Source organism: Myripristis murdjan, chromosome 7, assembly GCF_902150065.1.
Source record: "Myripristis murdjan chromosome 7, fMyrMur1.1, whole genome shotgun sequence".
NCBI classification, from domain to species: domain Eukaryota; kingdom Metazoa; phylum Chordata; class Actinopteri; order Holocentriformes; family Holocentridae; genus Myripristis; species Myripristis murdjan.
In genome coordinates, this window is record NC_043986.1 from 12,442,067 (window position 1) to 12,469,406 (window position 27,340).

At 41.9% G+C, this 27,340-nt stretch overlaps 3 protein-coding genes across 3 annotated transcripts; 1 reads left to right on the top strand and 2 right to left on the bottom strand.

Annotated features, from left to right (window-relative positions):
• The first annotated feature begins 384 nt into the window (after positions 1 to 384).
• Positions 385 to 13,618, top strand: LOC115362091 (zinc finger protein 335). The gene is given in 29 exon segments (XM_030055878.1): positions 385 to 518; positions 2,476 to 2,669; positions 2,851 to 3,127; positions 3,310 to 3,387; positions 3,815 to 3,995; positions 3,997 to 4,940; positions 5,037 to 5,219; positions 5,383 to 5,547; positions 5,654 to 5,909; positions 6,012 to 6,189; positions 6,285 to 6,397; positions 6,509 to 6,527; positions 6,699 to 6,815; positions 7,373 to 7,449; positions 7,597 to 7,757; positions 7,988 to 8,208; positions 8,354 to 8,453; positions 8,554 to 8,642; positions 8,792 to 9,042; positions 9,318 to 9,432; positions 9,524 to 9,721; positions 10,255 to 10,397; positions 10,537 to 10,676; positions 11,028 to 11,125; positions 11,254 to 11,340; positions 11,659 to 11,742; positions 12,217 to 12,276; positions 12,375 to 12,480; positions 12,865 to 13,618. Coding segments are annotated over 28 exon segments (4,755 nt in total). The 5' UTR covers positions 385 to 518; positions 2,476 to 2,477; the 3' UTR covers positions 12,987 to 13,618.
• Positions 13,619 to 16,266: 2,648 nt separating this feature from the next.
• LOC115361937 (pepsin A-like) lies at positions 16,267 to 19,095 on the bottom strand. The gene is made up of 9 exons (XM_030055655.1): positions 19,013 to 19,095; positions 18,614 to 18,755; positions 18,122 to 18,239; positions 17,791 to 17,909; positions 17,423 to 17,619; positions 17,205 to 17,321; positions 16,937 to 17,081; positions 16,602 to 16,700; positions 16,267 to 16,489 (listed from the first exon to the last, which is right to left on the bottom strand). Exons 1-9 carry the CDS (start codon positions 19,069 to 19,071, stop codon positions 16,352 to 16,354), a joined length of 1,134 nt encoding a protein of 377 aa, XP_029911515.1. The 5' UTR covers positions 19,072 to 19,095; the 3' UTR covers positions 16,267 to 16,351.
• A 3,058-nt stretch (positions 19,096 to 22,153) lies between these two features.
• prok1 (prokineticin 1) lies at positions 22,154 to 23,649 on the bottom strand. The gene is made up of 3 exons (XM_030056229.1): positions 23,575 to 23,649; positions 22,690 to 22,815; positions 22,154 to 22,273 (listed from the first exon to the last, which is right to left on the bottom strand). Exons 1-3 carry the CDS (start codon positions 23,647 to 23,649, stop codon positions 22,154 to 22,156), a joined length of 321 nt encoding a protein of 106 aa, XP_029912089.1.
• Positions 23,650 to 27,340: the final 3,691 nt, after the last annotated feature.

Below are 27,340 nucleotides of genomic sequence, written 5' to 3' on the forward strand. Positions count from 1 at the left end.
AAACCAAATAAAAAATACACAAATAAAAAAAAGCTTTTAATTAAATAAAACTACATAATTAGTCCTTTTAACAACATTTTTAATTGTACCAAAAACAAAACATAAAACACAACATACAAGTATATTAAGCGAATTTATCAAAACACTATTACGAACAGTGATCACCCCGAGTGCATATTACTCCGCAACAAATTGCGTAATACGTCTTCCGTCTTCCTCTAAAAACAATAGTCCACGAAATGTCTAAACACCACATTTATCGAAGACCTATACCAACTTATAACAATAAAAATGTGCCATAAACACAAATTACTCAAACATGTACGCATTATAAAATGTTTAACCGAGTAACAAGCCACTTTTCAACAAATAAAATAAATAAGATCCGGTTGGACGAACAGGAAGCAAGGATATGCTCATGGCGCCCGACTAGAATGGAGCAACAATTATCGCTTACAAATCTCCGTTCTTCTTAGCGGGTCTACAGCGAGGGATACGAGTCGACTCGCAAATATACGGTAAGATAAAATAGAGCGACGTTTCTTGCGCCGGGGTCGGAAAATATTTTCATTTTCTTCAGGGACAGCAGTTGGGCGATCTGTGGTGGCTGAGGCCCTCGAGGTCCCCAGTAGAGCTCTCAGAATGCCTGAGTGTAAAAAACGGTCGAGTGGAAGATGGCGACGCGGAGCAGGCAGGACCAAGGGCAGCTAGGCCCGTTTAAAGAGGCTAGCGGCCGCGGCGTCGGGGGGCACGCAGCTCCGGATCGGGATTAACTTTGAGCTGAATTAAATTTGACACCTGCCTTCAGTCGATTTAACGTTATGTACCACCATTTAAAGCCCCTGTCCGACGCGGAAAGTGTGTCTTTGTTTTGCAGCCTCATGACACACGATGAGTCCGCAGCCACGGCTAACGCTAGCTAGCATTAGCTGAGCTCAAGGTGTAGTTAAATAATTATTATCACTGTGAAAATAAAAAAAAAAAAAAAATCATACACTCAACAGGAGCTGGATGTCACACCGTTAATACCACGCATTATTAATTTTATCTCTGAGGTTAAATTGACCTCAGTAACGCCTCTGAATACATGATTAACATAGGTTACGTTTGTTGTCTTCACATTTCATGACATTTTTTCCAAATGGGCAAACACGAAATCAGCATGATTACTTTTTTCAACGTTTTGTACACATTGGTGTTTCTCTGAGGCCAGTTTGACCCCCAGTCCCCTGTTTTTAAAGCTGTATAAAACATTTAAGATGTGTCAACATTATGCACACATTTGTTTTAGGTGTTTTGGATGACATTGAGGAGCTTAACATGCCATTTATAATCCTCACAGACCTTTCTAAAACCATACTTTTAGTTGTGAGAGAACCACTGGTAGTAAATGTGACATTTGGGAGAGAAAAAGATGATTCCCACATGAACTTTAATGCACATGTTTTATTTAAGTAGTCAACAAGACATATGAAGTACCTGACACATAAACCTTGGTAGCATTTTTTGTTATAAACTTTTTCTTGAGGTTTCAACTGACCCTAGTGGGTAAAAAATCTAGTAAATTTGAAGGTAACAGGAGGGTTTAGCCTAGCTGTCCTTGTGTGGCCCAGACTTCCCTCAGTCGCATTAATTTACCCCAGTTTTTCTAAATATACACTGATTGCTTCCTCAAATTGTGGCTTGTTTTGACTAAGCACTTGTGATCATGCCAGAGTCATATGGCATAGTCTAAGCCGTGTCATAAAGGAGAAAAACGCTCAGTTACCCACTTGCACAATTTCTATTCCAATTACATAATGCAGTCCATTCATTTGAGGGGAATTAACGGTACTTTGTTAGAAACCAAATCACCAGCCTCCTCTTGGATGTGATGTTGCATCAACATCACGAGGTTCTGCATAAGACAGGTGTTGGCAGATGGACAGCATACAGTGTTTACTTACCACAGATGACCTTTAAGTTTTCAGTTAAGAATTACAGAGTTTACTGTCTTCCTGGGCAAACCTCTAAGAATATTATTAGATTCCCATCATCTCAAATTCTATACAGCCATGCCGAAATCACAGTTCAGTAAGCGAGACAAATGTATTAGTTGTTTCTGTCCATAGTGTCTGAAGGTCTTTACAGTGTTTTAAATTTGATTAGTTTTAAGGCCTAAAGTCTTTCAGTACTGTTAATTACATTATTGAAGTCTTTAGGTAGAGGTTTTAAAATGCGGTTTCTTGGTGTGCTATTTTCCAGCCTAGATTCACTGGGTCATACCTGTTAAAGCTTGAAAACACTCTGTCCATCCATGGTAAACTTTAATAGATGCTTACAAGTAGAGCAAGAGTAGTCCGAGGGCATACAAGTCATGAAATACAGTGGTGCTCCCCGTTTAACACAAGTGGATAACTTGCTTTTAGGATAACTGTCACTTCAAATTTGAGGTTGACAAAGTGTGTAACGTGTGTTGCTTATTCTGTGTTATAGTTATGGATTCGGAGGAGATTGAGGTGGAGAGCAGCAGTGATGCGGGCCCCTCAGGGATGGAGGAGCCCTCTGAAAGCGGCATGGGTATGGAGTCATCTGAGGCCATGTCTGCTGACAGCAGTGATGCTGCTGCCTCACATGCACAGGCCCCAGAGTCAGACTGCCATGTGGGACAGAGCTCAGAGGGACTTGTGGTAATTGTTTTAAACCTGTGTGTATAAGAGATAAAGAACAATATATGATAGACCATTACATTACAGCAGCAATTGATGTAACAGTTGAACTTGTGTCACCGCAGTTAATATAACCAGCACTTGATTTTTTTTTTTCTTTAAACACCTGTTAAGCATCTCATGTCTGCTCCTTTGCACCCAGGTGTTCATTCCGGAGACCAGCTCCAGCACGGACGTCAGAGTTTCGTCGGTACACCTTCCAGACTCCTCCTCGGTGGCACAGTCCACCAGTGTATCCAGCGTCTCCACAGTGACTCAGTCAGTGCTGGTGTCTGAGTCAGCCCAGGTCCTGGTCCACTCCAGTGCCGTATCCGAAGGAGCCATGATGGTGTCTGACTCAACTGCATCTACCTCCTCGGACCTGGGCTCTGCCATAGACAAGATAATAGAGTCCACCATCGGCCCTGACATCATGAATGGTATGGGACAGGACAGAGAGCTGAGAAGTGTACTGGTGTACCATGGATATTCCACTTTCTGCAGTGTCATATGCTGCAGAGTGTTAAGCCTCTGTTATTTTGATTAATTTGCCACAGAATAGCAGCTGAGTATTTAGAGCATACATCTGATCTTCTCTACTTTTTGACTTTTTGTCCTTTAGGCTGCATAGCTGTTACCAGTGCAGAAGATGGGGGTGCAGAGACAACCCAGTATCTTATATTGCAAGGACCAGATGATGGTAAGGCTCCTTGTGGTTATTGCTCACTGATTGGTTCTTTAATCCATTTCACCTTAGAAAGTCTTTTTCAAGATAATAATTGTGGCAGTTTGGAAAATTGATTGAACATGCGGTGCAGTTGCAGCTGATATGAAATGACAGGCTCCAGATTGCAGTGCTAAAAATGCCTCAACTCCCCCCCAGCTTCCCCCAATAGCAACAGTGTGCAAAATATGTAACATGGTGACTTGTCAGTCCATATTTATTTATAGTGAAGCGGTGGAATAAGTGAGTTAAACTTTATTTGTTGACTTATATGATAAGATTGGGCAGCACCAATTACTGCGCTCTTGACCAAAACAGCAGTTTGAAAGTCATTAAAAACCTGCTGAAACTGATAAAACTGAAATAAGCATTTAGCCCACCTTCATGTTTTTGTCTGCTTTAGGCGCTCCTATGGTAGCCCAGATGTCTTCTTCTGCCCTGTCCAGTCGTATTGCCATCGAAACTCTTGGAGAGGGCCCTACGTCCACCTGCCTGGACCAGGGGGACCTGCAAGGCAACCTTGACCCCGATCAACCCGACGATCAGCCAGGACATTCGGGTTACCCAGAGGACAGCAGCAGTCAGCCCTGACCAGCCACAGCACTCCCACCCCTCTCAGTACATGGACTGCAGTGCAGATGGTCCAGACCAGACCGGAGAGTCTTCTTACGTGGAGTGTTCTGGAGAGGAGCCCGACCAGACGCGTTCCCAGTCCGGCTTCCCTGACTACAGTGGGGATAACTGTGACCGGGACCTACCTGGATATGTGGAGTGTAGTGGGGCCGACTCAAACCCCACCAGCAGAGGTCACTATGTGGTGGAGTGCAGTGCCGGATACCTCGAGTGTGCAGTGGACGATGGAGAGCAGCCACACCACTCACGCAGCTACATTGACAGCAGCGCAGACCACCGCTCTCAGACGAGTCGACAGTACGAGGCTGAGTATGGCGGGGAGTGTGTGGCGGCTGCAGACTCCGAGCAGCCGGGGTGTTCTCAGTATCAGGCGCGGGATGATGATGAAGATGATGAGCAGAACCAAGACCCAGACCAGCCGCAGCACTCCCAGCAGCAGCCACAGCACTCCTGCTACATGGAAAACAGCAACGGCCCTGAGGCCTCTCTCTATGCTGATGAAAGCTCGTCATCAGACCACCCATTGGCAGACACTGCAGGCTCAGCTGGGCTTCCCGAGGCCTTAGGGTCCAGTGAGAGCCAATCGGGGCCCTACATCAGCAGCAGTGGGACCTACACCTCCAATCCAGAGCCTGAGCTGGCCCCACAGTGCTCTCCCAGCCAAGAGGAGCCCCAGGGTTCCCAGGGGCCTCAGGATGAGGCTGAGCTGGTGGGGGAGTCAGAGACGTCAATGGTGGCAGAAGGCAGTGGAGGCCGACCTCCTAACTTAGCTGAATTGGAGGAAATGATGGAAGTAGTGATTGTACAACAGTTCAAGTGTAAGATGTGTCCCTACAAGAGTGCTTCTAAAGACACCCTCATCAACCACATGAGGGATAGGCACTTCAAACCTGCAGGTACGGCACCACAGTGGGTTATAGATTACAGATATATACAATTTGGTCTGTGTAAGTGGTCGCCTTATCATTTGTTGTGCAATATTTGGTGTTCAGGGGACCCTGGAAAGAAGCGTGGACGAGGACGGCCCCCTAAAAGTGAGACTCTAGCCCGTCGACAGGCAGAGCTGAAGGCAGCAGAGGAGAGGAAGGCTGCACAGGTGAAGGTTGAAGAGTCCCAACATGTAGAGGAAGAGGAGGATGACATTGTGGATGCTGGGGCTATTGATGACCCAGAAGGTCAGTGAATGATGCAGTCATTTTCATTTAACTTCATAGCAAATCTCCTGGTAAAGATTTCATAAACATTGCTTTGCTTATCTTTCCAAATCATACAGTCATATTCAGTCACGATATAGTCATGCTCACCAGCTTCTATTTCTACCCTGCTGCTTTTTTCCAGAGGACAGTGACTATAACCCAGCAGAGCAGGATTGCAGGGGAAGACCACCAGCCATTCTGAGGAAGCCCACTCCACCCATCTCCTCCTCCTCTCACGGCCGTCCTCGCCGCAAGGTTGGCCGCCCCAGGAAGTACAGCCTTGTGGAAGAAGGCTACAGCACCAAAGGTGGGTTTGCACAGGAACTGTTTAAATGTTAGTATTTGCATCTTCATAAAACCTACATTTTATGTTACTGTGTTTAACGCAACCTTTTTTTAAATGTTTGTTGCAGAAGCAGAGAGTACTGGTAAGAAGCCCAAGATGAGTGCAGATGCTGGTGCAGCTGAGGAGGCAAGCTCTTCTGGTTTAAGCAATGGTCCTGCTTCCTTGCCCAGTGGAGATAACACTGAGACAGCGATAAGCCAGTCAGACTCCGAGAACAAAGACCCTTCATCCAACACAGGGCCAGAGGAGCTCTTCCAGAGGAAACGAGGCCGGCCCTCTAAACGGTTCCTTCGCAAGAAGTATAAGAAGTACATAAATCGCAAGTACGTACCCAGTTACTCAACAAAATTGTGTGATAAATACCATTTACCATTTAAAAGCTGTTACAATAGGTTAATTGCTGCCTCTTGTTCATTATTTTCCAGTCGATACTATAAATCCCTCAAACCGCTTCAGAGGCCACATAACTGCTGGATCTGCGGTTCGCGTTTCCTCTCCCAAGAAGACTTGCGCTTCCATGTGGACTCCCACGAGGGCAACGACCCAGAGCTTTTCAAGTGCCTCCAGTGCAATTATCGTTGCAAACGCTGGTCCTCACTCAAGGTCAGTAACAACAAAACTGGCATACAGATGACCTGACTTTACTTACAGTCACATATTTCCACAGTGTCTGACGATGCTTGGGCGATGTCTTGCAGGAGCACATGTTCAATCACGAAGGCACCAAGCCATTCAAGTGTGAGGAGTGTGACTACAGCAGTGTGTACAGAAAAGATGTCATCCGCCACTCAGCAGTCCACAACAGAGAGAAGTGAGTGAATGAATAGCATACACACCAGCTGTGAATGATTCCTTTTACAGAAAATACTGTTTTTCACAGTTCTTGTATATATTGTTACTAAATATTTTTTCTATTCCACAGGAAAAGAAAGACAGAGGTGGTAAGATTTGTTTTTTTTTTCTATATTTTGATTTCCTTTCACCTGAAAACTAGCCAGTTTCATGCTGTAACAGAAGCTATGACACCGATTTATTTCTGTTTAGGTTGGCTGCTGTTGTCCTCTGGGTGACTTCAGTGGTTAGTTATGTGCCTCTCATCCTGCTTTTTTCAGGTACCCAAGATCTCCCAGTTCCCTTGCCCTGTCTGCCACAGGGTTTACCCCATGCAAAAGAGACTCACCCAACACATGAAGACCCACAGTGCTGAGAAACCACACATGTGTGATAAGGTCAGTTGTCAAAGATTATATCATGAAGAAAGACTTCAAATATGAGAGGACAAAATTTGTGGAGACCATTTACAGACTGCTTTTAGAATTTTGGTTACGAGAAAGATGCCACCAAGTTGGGGGAGTGACAACAAAAGAGATTGTGATGTGATCACCTGGTCCTCTCTCACAAAACAAAGAGAGTGCCTGCTACCTGAGTGTGGATGTGGTGCTCAAATTATGCAAGAAAGAAAGGCGGGACATTGGCGAACACTGATGTTACAGTCACTCCTTTTCCTTAGTGAAGTGGCATGATTGTCAAAAGCACTGTACTAAAATGTTAGACAGTTTTACTAGCACTGTAATGTACAGCTGATTTCATTGCAAGATATTAATGTTAAAACCCTGCAAAAAACTGTACAGTGCTTTTTTTAATAGACCGTTTATATGTGCTATTTGATGGGTTGTTTTATCGAAGTTATATAACTTTAAATGCACAAATTATTTTTTATGGGGTGGCTCTAGTTTGTAGTTGCTTTCTTCCAATTTCTAATTGCTGCTGTTTTTCTGTTCTTCAGTGTGGAAAATCCTTCAAGAAGCGCTACACCTTCAAAATGCACCTACTGACCCACATCCAAAGTCTCGGAGACAGCAAGTCAGTATTCAAAACTTTCCCTTCCCACCTCTTTCAGAAAGCTTTTCTGCTTAGAATTGTGGTGTAGAATATGCATTGATGATTCGGTACTTTTATTGTTATGTGTAAATCGTCATAACAAAAGACTCCCATCTGTGCTTGTGCCAGGTTCAAGTGTGAGTTCTGCGACTATACCTGTGATAACAAGAAGCTGCTGCTCAATCATCAGCTGTCCCACACCAACGACAGGCCATTCAAGTGTGACTACTGTAAATACTCCACTTCCAAGGAGGAGTTCCTGGTCTCTCATTTGGCCATCAAGCACACTGGTCAGTGTGTCAGAATTTTTCATAAAGTGTATTTTAATTTGATGACATTTTCATGATTCTTAATATCTTTGTATGAAGGCAGAGGTTCTCATATACCACACATACCAAAGCCAGTTCAGTTTGGTTGTTAAAATGTGTTGCTTCTTTAGTCTGTGGCATTCTGATGATGTCTGCATGCTTTGCATTATGACAGCAATGCAAATAGTAAGTTACACTTGTATCCTCCACAGGAGAGAAACCCTTTTCCTGTGATATGTGCCACTTCATGACCAAGCACAGGAAAAACCTCCGTCTCCATGTGCAGTGTCGCCACCCAGAGGCCTTTGAGGACTGGTGCGTGGCCCACCCAGAGGAGCCAGTCAGGAAACGCCGTAGACCCTTCTTCACCCTGCAGCAGATAGAGGAGCTCAAACAGCAGCATGACGACACACAGGGGCTGCAGAACACAATTGTGAGTCCATTAGAGGAGTATTATGTTCCTGTAATAATGTCTGTGTAATTTATCTCAGGGCCAATACAGATTAATACCTGCTAAATTAAGTGGGTTGTAGTGTGGGGAGACTTTGCTTACCGCTGTCTGTGCACTTCTTCATTAGGTTGCTGTGGATCCTGTGACGCTACAAGCCATGCAGGGTATGGAGAATGCCTCAGTCTCCCAGGATGCACTAGGAAACACCACCATCATATACGAACAAGGTCTGTGCCACAAAACACACTCTGTTATTTATATGTTTCTTGTGACTTCTGCGGTCTTCAGGACAGGCATTGATTGCCCTTTTCTCCATGTCCTCCTCAGCTGAATCCACTGACCTGTCAGCCCAGAATGCTCTTGACCTGCTGTTGAATATGAGCAACGCCCGGGAACTGGTTGGGAACTCTTTGCAGGTAGGTGCTGTTGTTTCTTCAAAACTTCTGTTCTTCCAAAAAAGCAGCCAAGGGCAAGTTTTCACTGCTCCCTGTTGATTTTTAATGTAAAGAAATGAGAATTTGAAAAAAGCTAAATAGTGTGAACATGGTCTAAGTGTGCTCCTCAGGTGGCGGTACTGAAGTCAGAGGGCAAGGCTTTGGAGGGGGGCACATGGAGTGGGGTGACCTCGGCACCGGGCCAGTCCCAAAAGGTGGTGACCTTCCACGTGTCTGAGAACGGCGAGACAGTGGTCCAGGAGGCGTACGAGGCAGCCACTTCTGAAACAGGAGAGCTCACCCAGATCGCTATTGAGGCTTACGAAGGAGGAGGAGACTTCAGCGTGGTAGAGCACGTCGCAGAGGAGATCCACAGTCCTAGGTACAGGTGGCCATTTGTAAAAGGATTAGGCGTAGATTTCTTCCACATGATACTTCCATTGGGAAGATGATTTTAGTCTAAGGTTAGGCTTATTGCATAAGTAGGAAATCAAATATTATTTTGAAAAGAAAAAACTATATAAAGTCTACTTGATATAAGTATGTTTCTAACAGGGAGGAAATATATAAATATGCTGTATGTTAGAATAACACATGGGACTCAGTAACCATCAGCAGTCAGTGTCTCACTGTCCTTCATTATTGTTGTGTTTGCAGCAATAGTGAGAGCAATCCCTCCCAGGCTGTTGAAGTCTCTGGTTCAGAGAGCCTGAAAAGTGACAAGTACTACCTGACCTCAGCACTGGCTGATGGTGTTTTACAACAGGTGGAGGTAAGTGTGGGATGTCAGATGTTTTTAAGGGTTGATGTATATCTCTTTCTGTATTGCTGCCCTCTGACAGTGTTGTCTGTCTGTCTCTCAGCTGAGCAGTGAAGCTCCAGGCTCTCCGTCTGTAGTGAGCTCCCCCAGTCTCGGCACCAAGAGGTTCTCCTGTCGAATCTGCATGGAGTCTTTCCATGGCCGCTCTGACATGGAGAACCACAAGAGGGCACACGTGGACCCAAACACCTTCAAGTGTCCTGACTGTGACTTCACTGCTACCTCCTGGCCTGAGGTCAAGGTGAGTCTCTCTGTAACTCTCCATTAGTGTCCCACCAAACTTAAGGCTGACTGTAACCACACATGTCGAACAAACCTTAAGGCATATGTGGAAAGAACCAAACTATTCAGCATTTTTAAAAGGTCCGGGGTGGTCTGTTGGGGTTATATTCCATAGTTTTATTCAACTACGGAATGATACAGTTGTCTCATATATTAGCATATGAACACTCCATTAGTTCCATTAATGTTAGTATTTTTTTTCTATATCATTCTAAAACATTTTTACAATATCGTTCTCAAAAATAAAAACGAATAAAGAACACAACAGAAGTTTGTATAACGCCTGCATTTTATTCTGATACTGGCTGTATGATGTGAGCATTTTGTGTTGCTGTATATGCCATGATCAGTTGTTTTTTTTTATATAGACTGCATGATTATAGACTGCTCTGGAAAGAATCACCCAGTCATATGCTCCCATGAATCACCTGTTTTTTTTTTCCTGAACTTCATTACTTTCTGACCCTGATTTACTATCCTGTTTTTTGTTAGACCCACATGGGGCTGCATGCTTACTTACGCCCTCACAAGTGCCCCAACTGCAGCTTTGCCTCCAAGAACAAGAAAGACCTGCGTCGACATATGATGACCCACACCAATGAGAAACCTTTTTCCTGCAAACTGTGTGGACAAAGGTAGGAACAGCTGTCATTTCTGTGCCTTGTAATTCCATGCTAAACCTCAGGAGCCCCTATGCAAAATAAGCATTATGCCACAAAGTGAATATGAATAGCCACCATACCATGCTAATTGCTTTTATGTCTGTCATCTCAGGTTTAATCGTAATGGCCATCTGAAGTTCCACATGGAGCGGCTGCACAATCAGGATCACCCGACCCGCAAGACCCGCGCCACCGCCTCCCAGCAGACCATCATAGTCAACAATGACGAGGAAGCCTTGGCCACACTACAGTGTAAGGGCCATATTGACTGCACAACAAACACACAATGACAACTCCATGAATTTCAAATAAGACTCACAAGTTACCTATATCCCACTAAAATGAACATCATACCTAAATATTGAATATAATATCATAATACAACTGGTCTATATATTCACTTACACATGCAGATTGGATGTCCTGTTTTCAAAATTTAGTTGAAGTTTTGGGGTTGTTGGCCTTTGGAGTGGTCAGTCTGAGGCCATGATGTGGTTAGTCACTCTCTCAGTAGGTTGAGCATGCTACCTGATGGTTATTTTACCTTTTATGTGGTTGTTTTCTTCTTGTGTGTGTGTGTGTGTGTGTGTGTGTGTGTAACAGCTCTGCAAGCGCGGCAGGCAGTGATCAGTCCAGAGCGGTTCCAGGCCCTCGGACAGGAGCACATCATTGTAGCCCAAGAACAGGCGCTATCAGACCAGGTATGAGTTTGCACGGGATACTGGACATGCCTGTAAACTAAGTTAATTATCTCAAACCATTTTATTTGCTGTCCATAGCTATTGTGTGCTTTGCTTCACATTTACATCCATTAACTTGTTTTGATCAGGAGGAGGGCCCATACATCCAGCAGATAACCACCGTCGATGGACAGACAGTCCAACACCTGATGGCAGGGGACAACCAGGTGACAGAGGTACAGAACATTTTGACTACAGTTCCCTTAATATACATAGGATAGGATTTAAGGTAGCAGGGTGACAGATTAAGAAAACACTCCTTAAACTGGAAGGTCACGGTGCAAGCATCCAGCTTGTTGAAATGTCATTGAAAAAGACAATAAAAGCCCTCCAGCCCAGGTATTCTGTTCTGTTACTGACCCTGTCCTTTGGCCTCCCTGTGTGGATCAGTACAGTACCAGAGAGTTAATAAAATAATAAATAAAAATCATAGAAAGCTCCTTAAACTCTTGACTCATCATGACAATCAAAGTGTGGCTTCTCTCGTCTCCCAGGTCCAGTATATCATCTCGCAGGACGGGGTACAGCACTTAATCCCTCAGGAGTATGTCGTGTTAGCAGATGGTAACCACATACAGGTAAGTGCACTGCTGCTCAGGAAGCCACCCTCACTGATGGAGACATGCATTTGAAAATGATTATTAGAACTGGAGTAGTACTCGACTTTTTGGGTCAATATCAATATTGTATTGGAGCTAAAAACAGATATTTGTATCAAGAAATCAGCAAATTTGGTAATCAAATAGTTTAATAAAGATATAGCTTGATAGTTTACACACCAAACTCACACGCTACAGAAGTATTGTAAACAATCAATTCTTCTAGACTAACTATTCAGTGATAAGTTTTTTTTTTTTATCTGATGTGATTTTTGCTACACTTTTTTTTGTTTGTTTGTTTTTTTTTGTTTTGTTTTGTTTTGTTTTGTTTTGCATATTGGCAGCCAACAGTATATCCAGTACCGATATATCTGTAATGAGCCAGTTGCAGAAAGCCAACATATCAGTCGGGCTCTAATGATAATGCTGTGTTGTGACTCATTCTGCCCCCAGATGCAGGATGGACACATCATCCAGTATGAGCATGACGGGACGTTTCTGCAGGAGCAGCAGGTGAGACGGATACCAAAACACACTCTTTACAGCATGAACTGCAGAATGGTTTTCAGATGGCTGACTGCTCTGCTGCTCTGTGTCATTCTTTTATCAAGATTGCGGTGAGCCATGACGGTCAGATCCAGTATTTACCCATCAACTCAGAACAGCAGATAGTGAACCCTGAAGATCTGGAGGCAGCAGCCCACTCTGCTGTGACAGGTTGGTTTTCTGAATGAACGGATTGTGCCTCACATTACATGAATTTGTTTGCATTTTAAGCACACAAGTGATGATGTGACCTACAATGACTTAACTACAAGTGCAATAATGGAAAAGGTTTAAATCTCTAGATCACACTTCAGATGCACTAAATCACATTAAAGGAACAGTTCACCCAAAAACAAACAAACCAAAAAATTCTCATTTTCCTGTACTGTGAGTTATCCAACCAGATAGTGTCTGTGTGATCTGGCATGACTCAGCACCCCAGTGCGATGGGGCTGGATGGGTATTCTTTGATGGATCTCAAATGGTCTAAAATATACTTGTGGAAAACCTGTTATTGGAGTACTTTTTTAAAAAGTTTGTGCTTCTGTTGTGCAGCTGTTGCAGATGCAGCGATGGTGCAGACCCAGGCGGTCTACACTGAGGCCACACCTGAACAGCTGGAGCAGCTGCAGCAGCAGGGCATACACTATGATGTCATTACCTTCACCGATGAATAGATGGCTCATTGAAACTGTTTACTTTGGGCCGCCGGAGTTCAGTCAGACCCTACAAGCCACTATGAACAACCTCAACTTATGCATTCAGCTACCTGGGCTGTGAACTAGAGGATCATCTCCTGCACGGTTTCTTCTGTTCGGGGGTGGTTGCACTGTTTGAAGAGATCAACAGCTTTTTGTAAATTTAGAATATTGCACCCATTGCTTCTAATTTAATCATAGGGGCTGTGCATTGAAGAAATAAGTTAAACATTGGTCATTTCTGTAATTATTGAAATTGATTGATCATGTGCCTCAACTGCTTTGATTTGCAAGACAATGTTATCAAACAAGATGAAATGGCTTATATCGTTTTAGAAAATGTACCAAGCTTGGATTTTTTGGGACTTTTAGTTGTTGGACTTTTAGTTTTCAAATGGAGTGAAATGTGAAGGGAGTGTTTATTTTTGACCTGTAAAAAGATATGTTTATTGTCAGAATGCCACAATATTGTGTTTAACTGAATATAAATTGAGTAATTTGTACATAACTTTTGCAGCTGTCTTCTGTTCCATGATGGATATTTGATTTGGTGAATGAGAAGTGTTTAATAAGCTAAAAGCTGGCACCAAATAAATCGCTTACTTTGTCTATATTTGTCCATGTGTATTTGATTGATTGACATGGTATATTTTGTCAACATTTTTTGTGATAAAACTGTTTGTCAGAGAAACTGACAAACAGTGCGTGTATCGTTTAACTTGGAGCGAAAATGAAATCATATATAAAAATCTGTTGCAACAATCTTCAAAGGGCTGTCAGCTGTATGAGTAACATGTCTCTGTGCAGCCTTCCAGCTGATAAGCTGACAACTTCCCTTTTTTTCTTAGCTAGGAGGGGCTATATACCTTTTGAAAAGTGTGCCAAACTGAAATGACAAAAAGTGCTGAGCCTCAGTGACTCAGTGTTTGAATGAAGATGAAGGCTGCCTTTGTCTTGCTTCTTCTATTAGGTATGGTGGAAATATTTTGATGCAAATTTTGCTTTTTTTAATGTTTAGCAGTGCCTGTAGAAATGATAAGAAATGTTTGTTTTGCAGATGTCCCTTATTTGAAAGGACAGCAGAAGATTGAGGAGTTTGAACACATTTTGCTGAAATTTCAGTTCCCTTCATACTACAATAGCTATGACAAGTCCTGCTGTAAACTCACTCCAGGCGAATGTCACAAAGTGTTGGACAGTAAGGGCTTTACCTGCGACTCCCTGAAAGGTAGAGTTTCAAACACCGAAAAAGACGGCTGGATTGAATTCAAAATATTGAATGCACAGTTGGGAGATGCAGGCTATTACAGATGTATGGTGCTGGGAACCCCAAGCCACATCTATAGTGACTACCTTGTCCAAGTATCAGGTAAGCAATCTTGCAATAACTATTTATGTCATGTTATAATTGTATATCATGCAGTTGTCTCAATGCACAATGGTTCTATGCAAAACCATGTATCACTCCAATTTCTATAGCTGAACTGTTTATCTGCACAACCTATTTCAGCTTAGAGTTTTTCCCTCTGGTTGTAAAGGAGCACTTCCAATGTAACTCTAAAGAGAAGATCAACTTGAATTGCATGAAACTTGCAAGGTATTCCTGCACTTTTCAGAGTCGTCAGTTCACCACAGCCTGTCACTGCCTCCACTGACAACAACAGTCAAACCCCAAAACATCTCCAGCACTCCAACACAAGACCCTACAGGGCCAAATCTGGCTGAGGACCGCAGCCCCAGTCCCGATCAGAGGTATACACTCTACACTTTGTTGCTTTCCTGTTGTTCACTGGACAAGTAGTGCTTTCCAATCAAGAGGAAATGCAATGTTTAACCTAAATGCCCTGTGTTATCTCTGTAGCAGAGTTCCCTGGAGCTTTGTTCTAGCACTGGCTGCAATCGTTTGCTTTTCAATTACAATTATCACCAGTTTGGTGATTAGCGTTGCCTGTTGCAGAGTCAAGACAAAAAGTAAGCATATTTAAGTTTCCTTAAAGTTTATGATAGAATAGATTTGTACAGGAATTTAATGATTTTACTGTTCACCTATGTTTAGAAGTTTATTTCAGCCTGGCTTATATGCACTATTCTTTTATGATTGGTCAAAAATAGCCAATGTAATATTGTTGCCTTTGTCCACAGACCAGTGTGAAGAAACTCTATGTGACTCATCGAAACAAAAGGCCTCAGTAAGTGCTAAACTAGGACTTATATCCTCTGTGACTCAGTGTCATTTGTTTTTAAAGGAGACTGAGCGTGAGACTTATGTTTTTGCTTCACACTTCCTCTACAAGAACGTGACTTGATGCAGTTTGTCTCCCCCAGGAAATGAGTGGCATAGTCTACACGACAGTGGACTTCAGGCCTCACCAGAAGCCCACAGAGCTGTACGCTAATGTGCGGATGAACAGCCCTGCACCAAGAGCCCGTGACTCTACCTGGAGCAGAGAGGATGCTGGGACAGTGGAGTACTCCACATTGGCAATCAACCAATGAATTCAAGTTACATTTTTTGGATGTTTCTGAATAAAATATAATGTATGTCCCATTGCAATTCACCAATACAATATTAATGGCAAATTTTTAAATACTGTCACATCTGTTTCAAGTTTCATGTGTTAAAGTGATTAAAGGTGATTCTGATTGTGTTTAAACCAACATTGTTCTGATACTGTATGTGATTTTCTGAGATTAAAATAAGATATGTTTTGTGTTCTGTGTGCACTGTGGTTCACCCTCAGTTTCAAACTTGTCCACCTTTCAACAAACTGGTCCTATTCACAGATTGAGATAGTGGCGGAGTGGTGAGATCTGGTCATCAGGTTATCTTGCAGTATATCCATATGTGTCTTTATCAGCTTCTTCTAGATTGCAACCTCAGAGGGAACCTGGCCCTCCGCTATTCTGAGCACCGCTCGATATTCTATTCTTGGGCTGTTCTTCTTTTACACGGAAAGGGTGGCCATCCTTTGTGTATTCTCTGCAAAGGGTAGTGTTTCTCCAAAGAGAGAAGGAATGAACAGTCTGGGGATTCATTCTTATTCCTGTGACATTTCAGTGCAACAGGACAAAACGGAGGTACCTAAAAATATTCCTGTGGTTTTTGCTCTATGAATATAATCCATCTGAATTAGCTGTCGTTACCACAGTCAGACTCACATACACAGGAAAGCACAGTTTGTTTGTTTTTTTTAGTTGCTTTAATCTCTTTATTGCAATGACATCTACAGCATGTTCACTTCTACAATTCACATTTTCACCAATACTTCTCAGCCCTTCTTTAATCATAAAGCCCCTATAGGAAATTACTGATTTATAGCTTATCCATTAGGTGCCTTGTTTGATTACACAGACTTGGCCAGACCAATGTACTGAGCCTGGACGTCGAAGATGGCATAGTACTCCCTGATGAAGACATCTCCCAGGATCCAGAGCTGGTCAGAGCCTCCCTGGCCAAAGCCAGTGTTGCATCCGTAATAGTTCTGAAGAGAGAGGATAAAATATCGATTTAACCCCCAAAATGTCTTACAGCATGTTGAATTACATACAGTGATGGCATTCAAACCTGTTTAGAAGGAGGGCTGGGTTACTAACCTTGGAGACGTAGGCAGATGCAGGGACGGTGAAGGCGTGTCCGTTGAGAGTGAAAGTAACATCAGGCATGCTCTGCACGTTCTGGCAGTTGACGACGGCCTGCAAGAAGAAGATGTTTTACAGTTTTCCGACAAAAGTAAGCCACAATTCACATAATATCTACATCCATCTACTGATGGAATTGCAAGTGGCAACTTATACACAACATAAAGACTCAGCATGAGCTTATAGGGGCTAATAGTTTAATTATGCTGGCAGGCAGAAGTTTTGATAGTTTTGATATATGTGTCTTCTGTAATTAATTAAAGTCAAGTCAAATGCATGCAATGACTCACCTCTCCGTACTGGTTGGTAGAGGCTCCAACCCAGGAGTTCATGTTGTTGATGTCATTGGTTGGGCCAACAATGAGAGAGGTGCCGGTGTCAATGATGGCCTGGCAGCCACCAGCGCAAGCAACAGTCTGCCCATTAATGGTAACACTGTAAGGGGAAAAGCAAGTATAATATGGTCAGGCCACGAGGCCTCATTTGACTAATGCTCGTAATCAATATTATTCTTGAGTTTTGCCTGTACTCAGTGAGTTCAGGTGGATTTCTTTGCACCTGTCCATTTTGATCTGCCAGTAGGTGGCTGAGGTCAGAGGGATCCAGGTGACCTGTCCAGTGTAGTGACTGCTATCAATACCACCAAAGACCACCTCGCTGCCCTGCTCTGAGTTGCTGATTGGGAAAAACAAAAAAGTCAAATGGCATGCATACATTTCAGTTTCAGGGATAATAAAACACAAATGCACCATACACACTCTCACACTATTCAGTACCCGCTCAGGTAGACAGAGAAGAGGGACTGGGACACAAGGCTCTGCTTGATCATGTTGTCAAAGACAGGGACGACGTTGTCAGAGGCGATGGACTGGAAGGCCAGTCCCAGGATGCCGTCAGCTTGCATGTGAGCCATGAAGGGGGCCTCTGTCTGGCTGATTCCAAACACCTGGTTCGACACAGTGATGCCACCAACCTGGACACACACACAGTATAATCTGAGAACAACTTCGCTTGCAAGGGTCTGAGTCTGAGACTACACAATGTCGCCATCAATGACTGCTCATAAGCCCATAGTGAGTGACTTGTCTGAAAACAAAAAAAGTCTTAAAAGAAGTATTCATCATGTTCTGGGTGTTTCGGTTACCTCAACATTGTCGCTGGCCAGATATCCAGTCATGCTACCGGTGCCATACTGGATGGAAATAGGCTTGCTGCCCCAGTGGAAGGTAGAGGACTGCTGGGGGTTGAATTTCCTGTGGTTCTCTGCAAAGGAATTAATTTTTCTTTTCAGCTGTGCTTTTGAGATACTGTCAAGCAACTTATTTGTGGGATAATTAAAGTGAACTCCGCTTATAGACTAGCTGAAACTTAAACTGAAACGCTACAGATTAGCAAATTTCTTAAGTTGCCTGAAAAAGAACCACTTGGTCTTGAGCAGAAAACATAACGTCACGGCTGAAGTCAGTGGTACTCACGGCAGGCCTGGCTGTTGCAGTAAACTGAAGGAATCCAGAGGTTGGAGGAGCCAGTGTCAAAGATAACGCTGAAGGACTGAGGAGGAGTGCCGATGGAGATCACACCGTAGTAGGACAGCTGGGGTGACACAAAATATGTGATAGAAATGCACATTAATATTAATTACACAAAGGCCAACTTCATGGAAATACTGAACATTAAAAACAGCCAACATGTTTCGGCTAAATTGGTGTGTTTTCTGTTCTTCATTTTTGATGCGATGAAGGCCATTGGCTGAAACATGTTGACTGTTAATAATAAGCCATTTACTGTTTTATAAAACCCACAGAAGTGCTAATCTGTATATTTTTGAATGAATGTGTTTTTCCTTAGTATCATCATCTGCTTGTCATTAGCTCAGATCATGTCTTTTATTCTGAAGGTAAAACAGGTTTAAGCACATGAACAATCAGAGCAACAAAATGTGAGTCTTCTTTCTGGCCTGGACTTACGTCAGCATCGTTGGTCATAGGCTCAGTGCCACTCTGGTAGAACTTGGCCATTGGGTTGTATGGGTGCTGCTTCCTGTACTCGTCCCATAGTCCTTTCTCCTGCAGGGTTTCCCTGGCAGTCTTTCCCTTGATCAGAGGGATCCTACACACAGCACAGTGGACAAAGGATCAGCTCAGTGCATGGCTGTCCATCACTGACATAGCAACAGCTGAAAAGGACTGGAAATTAACTTCTCTCTCCTCTCTTGTGTAAGTTTAGAAAGGCTTGATAGAGCCAGAACAGTATTTCCCCTCAGGACTAGGTAAAGGCATTTTCTTACATCAATTCTGAGTGGCCAGATATGCCGTAAAGTTAAAGAAATAAAGGTAGAGTTTGCTTCTCGGTCTGGTCATACTCACTTGTGGAAGCACTCGGACAGAGCTGCGAGGGCAGAGAGGACAACGAGCCACTTCATCATGGTTGCCACTTTCCTGTTGGACTCAGAGAGTGAAGTTGCAGTAGTAGATCCCACCCTTTATATACAGCGTATCAAGGTTGTGTCCGCAAAATGCCCTTCCACATAACACAGAATCATGATAACAGAAGATAAGAAATATGTGATTCAGTGATAAATAGTCTCTTATCCATAAATAAATATCCCACTAAACAATGATAATGAAAGTGTTAGCTATTAATGGTAAAATTCTACTGTAGGCATAATTTGAAGCTGAAAGCATTTTATAGAGTGACATTTTTCTTTTTTATTTAGAGTACCAGTCATGTCATGTTTTAATAATAAAAATAAAGAAAAACCACTGAATGAGAAGGTGTGTCCAAACTTTTGACTGGTACTGCATGTTAAGTAAACACTTAGAGAACTGACACAATTCTACTTCAGTAAGTAAGTAAATATTTTTTTTTCCTGGAACACCCTTTGGAAACTGAAGAAGAAAGAACAGAAATGTAAAAGAAACTTAATAGGAATTACAGCATGACAGACCATGAAAATCACAAAAAGCAATAAACGAAATATCAGCAAGACATACAATAAAATAAGTGCAAGTGAAAGTCCAAAAATTCTTAAAGTCACTATGGATCGTGATTGATAGTCAGTGCTGTGGAGCCGATGAAGGAGTGTGTGAGCTCTGCCAGGGGTCTTCATAAGAAGGGCTTGTAATCATTTACAACAGTTGCAATATGCCCCTGATGGCTGCAGCATGTGGACAGGAAATTACAAAAATAAAGACGAGAGAAGATAAAAGTACTAATAATGTCCAAACTGCACTTTAGAAGTGTTTCTTTCACAAAACACGACTGCGTCCGTTTCTCATTTAATTATGAAATTAGAAGGCACATCCATATTTTTAGAAGTTGACTTGATGTTGTAGATCAGCGGAGTGAGGCACTTTTTGATAAGGACATGTTATGTTGTTGTTGTTGTTGTTGTTTAGGGCCTACATGATGAGAACCTCCGTTTTCCCAGAAAGCTGGAAGAAATAACGAACAACCAGGTAGTAAGATTCAGTAGAAAACTTGTGAATTTAATGGGTTAAATATGAAGTTGTGTGTTGTTTGTATAACAATGAGAATATATAACCAAAACTACGGGAAATGTGCCCGAGAGGAGGCATATACAGAAAAGACAAAGAAAACAAAAATGGGCTGAGAATTGATCCCTGATGAACCCCACATATCCATGGAGCACAGGGGATTGTGTCGAGGATCAGGTCTCCTACATCTCTGATCTCTGATGGAGACAGAAACATTTACTCAAGATGTCACAATTTGTTTTTGTCAAAAGTGCTACTAACAGTAAGATGTCAATTTTGTTCTTGTGAGCAAGCATATCATTTAAAACTCTGAGGAGGGCTATGTCTTCTAATGGAAACTGGATTAGCAAAACGCCTCCAGATGCATTGCAATGCATTTATTCTAAGGCTTGTTCTTTTTGCCTCCTGCAACATTCAATGTGAAACCCTCCTGCAAAGTTAGTAAACCACTGTATTGCCAATGTCAATTTTGTTTTCTACAGGTTTAGGACTATTTGAAAACGGTTTAGCAAAACAAATCCTGTGGATTTTGGGCGGCAAAGGCCTGATCTTTATTATCTGACTCTAACATTAAGTCAATCATTTATTTGAAGTATGTTCAAGATAAGTTTTGAGTAGATTCAGTATGCTTTTAATATGTTGACATTCAGATCAGGAGATTTGATGTTCATAGCTTCTGTTTAATGTTGATATCCGTATTTTCCACCAGGGAAGGTGGACCCAGACTACTTGACAGGGTTATTTGATAATAACAGAACATAAACAAATGAGAAGATATCATAAGAAAAGATTTTAGATACATGAGACAATTTCTAAATTATCATTGAAATGTTAAAAGTCTGTAACTCCATTCAACAAGTATTAAAATACTGTGATCTGACTTTGCTCTGAAATTGACTTCTATGAGCAAGTTGCACATTACATTTGAAAATAAATGATTAAGAAATTTGCTTCACACTATATATGTAGCGCTGAATTTATTTAAGAACACACACAGTAGCCTATATCAGTGTAAATATACAGAATTGTAATAAGTTGTAATAGTCCTTTAAATATTTCTCATTTAGAGGAAATTTTCTTTTCTTTTCTTTCCTTTTCTTTTCTTTTCTTTAGCCTACTGTTCTTTTCCTTTATCTTTTCTTTTCTGTAATTCTCCACAGAGACTCAAACACAGGTATTACAGGTCTTCAATCTCTTACTCAGGGATATTTCACAGAGGTTTGTGTGGAAAAATAATATGAACAAGCACTAGAAAATATGATTTTTCAAAGTTTTCTGTCAAATGTCTCAAATAGTCCAGTTTGATGATATCACAGGATTAATTACATGTTTGACAACTCATCAAACTCTAGACGCTGAAAAAAGTCTGTTTCTATGGAATTCCCCATTAAAGTATCAGCAGTAATCAGATGTTTGAGGTGTCATTTGCCTTTTATATACATTCAGTTGTATAGCAAAGTCACATGTTTACTTGTGAAGTGAAGTTAGTGACTCTGATTATGACCTTCAAGATCGTGATTGCAACCACTCGACACTTCACCCCACAACATACACCGTGTGACATTAAGTTTATTCAAACAGCACAGAAATAAAAGCCTTACACAGTACATATCCAACTGCAGTCTTATTACTATGCTTTTATTTGCAAATATTTATACATTGTCATTGATAAATAGACATATAATGAGCATAAAAATAAAATAGCTATTTTTTTTAATGATTCACAAACAGCTTGCCAGGGCCACTTTTCTATCAAGTAAAAAGTTAATAATCTGGTGTTTACTGTGGCACTGTTTAGCAGGAACATAGTCCTAGCCTTTCTTTTTGTGCCTTGAGGTGCATTAATAGAATCCAACAAACAATGTAGATAGTGCATAGTCCACACGAATGAAGATTATTGTCAGGAAAGATGGGATATGCATTTGTGCTCTGTCATTGGTTATTGTTCAAGTCTTCACTTTGAGATGCTGACTCTGCTGTATTCTTCTTCATTTGTAGTTTGGGCATCCTTTAAAAGTCCATATTTTTGAAGTCGTCAGTACATCTATATTTGCTCTCGGCATACCTGGTGCACACCAAGTGAGGCAGACAAGGGCAGGTGTGATGTTGCCTTTTTCCAGCATAGGGCACCTGCGAGTCGAAACAGAACGGGGACAATCTGAGATGCCGAGGACGTTAGTTGACATTTTTAATCCTTCACCAGCTCCCTAGCAAGTGGAGCTGCAGTTGTCAGAAAGCAAATCTTTAAAGATCAGGATTCAGACACGGATTTTAGCAGAGCTGTCGCCATCTGCAGACGGTCAGAGTGATGTATGGCTGTGATTGCTTGATTCACAGTCGGGTAGATCGATAGCTTCTGCAGTTATCAGCAGCTTTGCTAAAGCCTCTGCCAACCTGTCAGTACTTGATATCATCTTAGTTTCTACTAATACAGACCACAAGTGTGGGGGAGTGAGAGAGAGAGAGAGAGAGAGAGAGAGAGAGAGAGAGTAGGTGTGGTGTGGATGGAAACACGGGAAGATTAGTGACAACATTTTGCTCCTCACTTTGTGGCTGAAGGGGTGGCATTCGTCTCCTTCCACACCTCTGGGGATGCACATCCTCAGACCCCTCAGCCACAGACTGACAGCACAGCACAGTCCAAAACCACACTGCATATCTCTTTCACAGGCCTGGAAGACAGAAAGAAAGAAAGAAAGAAAGAAAGAAAGAAAAGAACGGTAGATGCAGAGCGAGGGGGAGAGAGATAGACAGACAAATTAAGAGAGAGAGATTTCTTTTGATCCTGTATCACTTCTATTTCATTTTTATTTATGCTAATCGTACAATCCACTTATGTTCTTACAAAGAAAGCCATTTAATCCATTGCCTGTCATCTCCCTAATGCATTTAGAAATGAATTTCAATCAGTGGGCTGAAATAATTTCCTCTTGTTTGTCCAGTGTATTTGAAGGATGCGGCCATCAGCCATTTGTAATTACATCACAAAAATGAGCAGGCAGAGAGAGTCGAGTTTTGTCTATATGATACACTGTTTGCAAAGTCAGGGGATGCCAATCATTTAAATGTGAAGAGAGAAATACACAAGATGCTCTCTATACTTAGTAGTTATGACTTGAATATTACATAATCAAACCCTGCCTATACAGTTTTATCCACCCATCATTTGTTACGTTCCAACAATTAATAATCACAAATAGTAATTAAACATAAATTGCATATAATTCATGTTTAATAACTATTACTATTGGGGTTTTTTTTGTAAAAAAAAAAAAAAATTATATAGTGGTATGAAATAAGTTGTTCCCCTTTTTCCAGCTCTGAAACTTTGACTTTCAAATAAATAAAATGTTATGGACAACAAACAAACAAGCAATAAATAAATAAAATTGCCAAATACAGCGCTGGTTTTAGGGAAACCTCTCGCTCACCCCTGTGATGACGGCTCCTCTGGACCCGCTGAGAGCCACCAGGAGGATGGACAGCAGCACCGCCCTGGAGCTCATGGCAGCAACAGGAGATCAGGACTCTCTCCTCAACGCTGTGTTCAACTACCGCTGCTTACACTTTTCTCCTGAACCTCGCAGTGGATCCCCGGCTCTCCACTCAGTCATGTAGGTTCCCAGGACTCCTCAGAGGGGGGAACCACCTACGCTCCCTCCCTTTATCCTCCGCCGACCCCCTCCTCCCTCCTCCCTCCCCAGGTCCAACATCTCCCCACGCCCTCTCCCTGTCTCCTCGGGATCTTCGTCATCTTCACTCAGATGAAGGCTGACGGAGGCTCTCTGTAGTTTCCTATAATTACACATCTTTGCCTATTAAGTGGGACATTAACACAAACAATATAGACTGCTATTACCCCACAGACTGTAATTCATCTGCACTAACGTGAATATGATGCCACTTTGAGAGGAAAGGGGTTGATGTAGCCAGCACAACACAAGCTGAGCACAGGTGCTCGGGAACAATTGAAATCATGAGCTATTTGTGTGTCTGGGGCAGCCAGGACATGACATATCAACATCCAAACAATCTAAGTGGTTTATGGGAATTACCATCAGTTGTCTGACGGAAAGTACAGGTTTACAGGTTGGAAAGTGATATTCCTCATCCAATTATGAGGCATGTATTGTATAACCATGTAAATGCTGTCATGAGCTTTGGCTGCCCAGAGCTGAGACATATTAAGCTTACATGTCACCCAACTAAGCACTTGATACGATGAGGTCTAAAGTAAAAAAAAAAAAAAAAAAAAAAAAAACTACCTTAGTTAACACATCAGCTTTTCCTTACAGGCTTCTCAAAAATCAGCCCCGAGTTTCATGACAGTCTTGACTTATATGGAAAATGTATTTCCTTCTCATAATAATTTTAAATCCTACGTTTGCCAGGTGTGATATGAAATGATGTATCTTGCATGATGTATTTGCCTTTAAGTTACTATTCAAACTTTGAGCAAAATGCATTTGGAAAGAGATTAGATCAAACTCTCCCTTACCAACCAGACTGGTTTCTGAGTGGGGGCACACTGAAGGCGACACTGATGGCAGAATATGAGTGATAAAATGGTCAGCCGTGATACAGTATGTGGCAAGGCGATGATACACTGACTCTGAGTCAGATCTCTATTCAGGCTCCGGTTCATTTGCAGATTTACTGTAGTGCCATTAGCTGTAGAGCAGCTGTAAGGAGCAAATGATGGGATCCAGTATTTATGCCGACTTCCTTCTGGCAGTAGATTGAAGAAGGGTGCACATTTGTGTTTGTGTATGTGTGTGTGTGTGTGTGTCTGTGTGTGTGTGTGTGTGCAGTCATTGCACAGTGATGGGCAGTGAGGTGTCAGTGGTAGCAGAGCGCCTCTGATTTAACGGATGAGGAGAGAAATATGAGTGGGAGAAGACGAGAGGACTAGTGAAAGGATAGCAGAAGAAGGGGAGCATAGCTGGTGGGTTAGTCAGCAGGACATTAGCCAGGTGATGGATTCCTCTGATGCCCCGGCCACATAATTACATTCACCCATTTCTGCCCTGTCAGCAGAAGCACTGAAGTCTCCCCGTCCTGGGACAGGCAGCAGATATTCATGCAGGGGGAATGAAGTCTGGCAGTGGCTGTCAGCAACCTACAAAACAAAACACACCAACAAAATCCATCAACACAAACCTGGGAGAGACAACATTTCTACTTTCTGCTCACAATGTAAACATTATCTTTCATGTTCAATAAAAAGTATATGGAAGTCAGTGAAGTTTATCATTGCATTGGTAAATGTTTTGGGTGTTTTTCACGACAACACTGTGACTGAAACCCTGTCATCATTACTGTGATGACCACTGAGATGGGAGTGATATTAGTGATGACTATGTTCCCATTAATGACGTGGATTCATTCAAACACTTCGTATGAAAGAAAAATAAGATTTAAAAAATATGATGAAAAAACATGTGACTCACTGTATTTGCTTTAGGTGACCTCAGCTTGAGTTCTGAGTGTCATCCTTGTGACTCGGGCATTCCTTGATAAATAACTGGGAAGTGGATCACCAATATAGATTAGATTTTGCAGAGAAAAGGAAGTCATAAACTAAACCGTCTCTGTTATGCAATACAGCTTATAGTGATATGCAGCTCTGAATATCACAGTTCCTTTTTCACCCTGACTGCAATGAAAAAAGAGCGACATATACAATATATGACTGATGAAAATAAAATCTGAGAGGCAGGCTTTCATTACGTAGCTGATTCAGTTTAGAAAATGACCCTATTTGACTACAGTGCATGAGAACACAGCCACACAGTGGAGGCTGGGCTTAATGGCTGGATATATATTAAACATATACATCATACTCTGATAGCAGACTTTGACTTCTCCCTTGGACATATAAAAACTATCTAGTGAGATAATATAACTAATGTTTATGGGGGAAAAGGTCCACAGAGGCGATGGCTCTTTATATGGAACAAGCTTATTGTGGTTTGTTTCATTTCTATGCAAACTGGATGATAATAGTGGAGAACATAAAGGTGATTGCACATTACAAGATGAATGTTCACAAACAGGCTTAGTCATATATCTGAGCGGCTTATTTGACGGGTCTACCTTTTCACCTCCTTTCAAACACCTGAGGGAGAAATCATGGCAGTTCAGATAAGCCAGTCACCTAAAGCTGTGGCATAAGAAATGTGCAGCTGCCAGTGTTGCTGCAGTATGGAGACTGCAGTAGGGAGTCAGCAGGCACATGTTTGTTACCTAAGTTTGGGCTGGTCTGCCAATGGCAATTTTATGTGTTCACATTCCAGCTATCTTGACAAATGTGTCATATTATCTGCAGGAATAATGTCACAGGTCCCAAACACTTCCTTGGTTCCTGCAGCTGAGATCGTACTGAGATCAAACACATGAATGTAATGTAGGGCTTGCAAGGAATTAGAAAATCTGTATGTCACAAGTCCATTTTCTGTCAGTAACATTGTTTATTCTCCTCATTTCCCAAGCATTAAAAGAACAGCCAAGGTGAATTAATTTTTTGTTCATATTCTAGTGTTGAAAAATATATTTGTTATTATGAGCCAACAGAAAAGATGCAACAGATTTGTGAAATGTAGAAAAGGCTCAAATTTACATTTAAGGTATGAAAACTAGTTTGGTTTTTAACCTGATTTTTAATTTAATTTTTTTAAATTTAATTTAATTAATTAATTTATTTATTTTTATTATTTTTTTAAGAAATTCAAATATCAAAACTTACTCGTGATTGAAAACATTTGGTCTATAGCTCAGTGGGAAAGATTTTGACTGTAGAATCCTTCTGGAGACATGTTGCATTCACTGTAAACAGTAACACTGAAAAGATTCCCAACAGTGTTAGATAAATAGAAGGTAGATAATAAATATATTTATATAACTATATTCCCCAAGAGATGGATCATGAGCAATTACTCCAAACTATTTACTATGTAGTGGGCATTTATCTGTCTATCTGTCTGTCTGTCTATGACTACAAGAAGGTCTGAACATGTGACCTGTGACAGCTAGTTTTTCATGTGGTTTGTGAAAAACCAGCTGTCACATGAGAACTCAGCTGCAGCAACAGGCCAGAGTTAAAGGACGCACAGATGCTGTTTGTCCACAACAATTAAGTCCAACACCCAGCCCAAGTGAAATTACTGTTACCCTCACTGTTACATTCACTGGCATAAA

Coding starts and splice junctions, on each gene's coding strand:
- LOC115361937 (XM_030055655.1), bottom strand. CDS start 19,071: ATGATGAAGTGGCTCGTTGTCCTCTCTGCCCTCGCAGCTCTGTCCGAG. Junction 18,756..19,012: donor CTGTCCGAGTGCTTCCACAA/GTGAGTATGACC, acceptor TGCTGTGTGTAG/GATCCCTCTGATCAAGGGAA. Junction 16,701..16,936: donor CTACCAACCAGTACGGAGAG/GTGAGTCATTGC, acceptor TTCTTCTTGCAG/GCCGTCGTCAACTGCCAGAA.
- prok1 (XM_030056229.1), bottom strand. CDS start 23,649: ATGAGCTCCAGGGCGGTGCTGCTGTCCATCCTCCTGGTGGCTCTCAGC. Junction 22,816..23,574: donor GAGGAGCCGTCATCACAGGG/GTGAGCGAGAGG, acceptor TCTGTCTTCCAG/GCCTGTGAAAGAGATATGCA. Junction 22,274..22,689: donor GCCACCCCTTCAGCCACAAA/GTGAGGAGCAAA, acceptor TTCGACTCGCAG/GTGCCCTATGCTGGAAAAAG.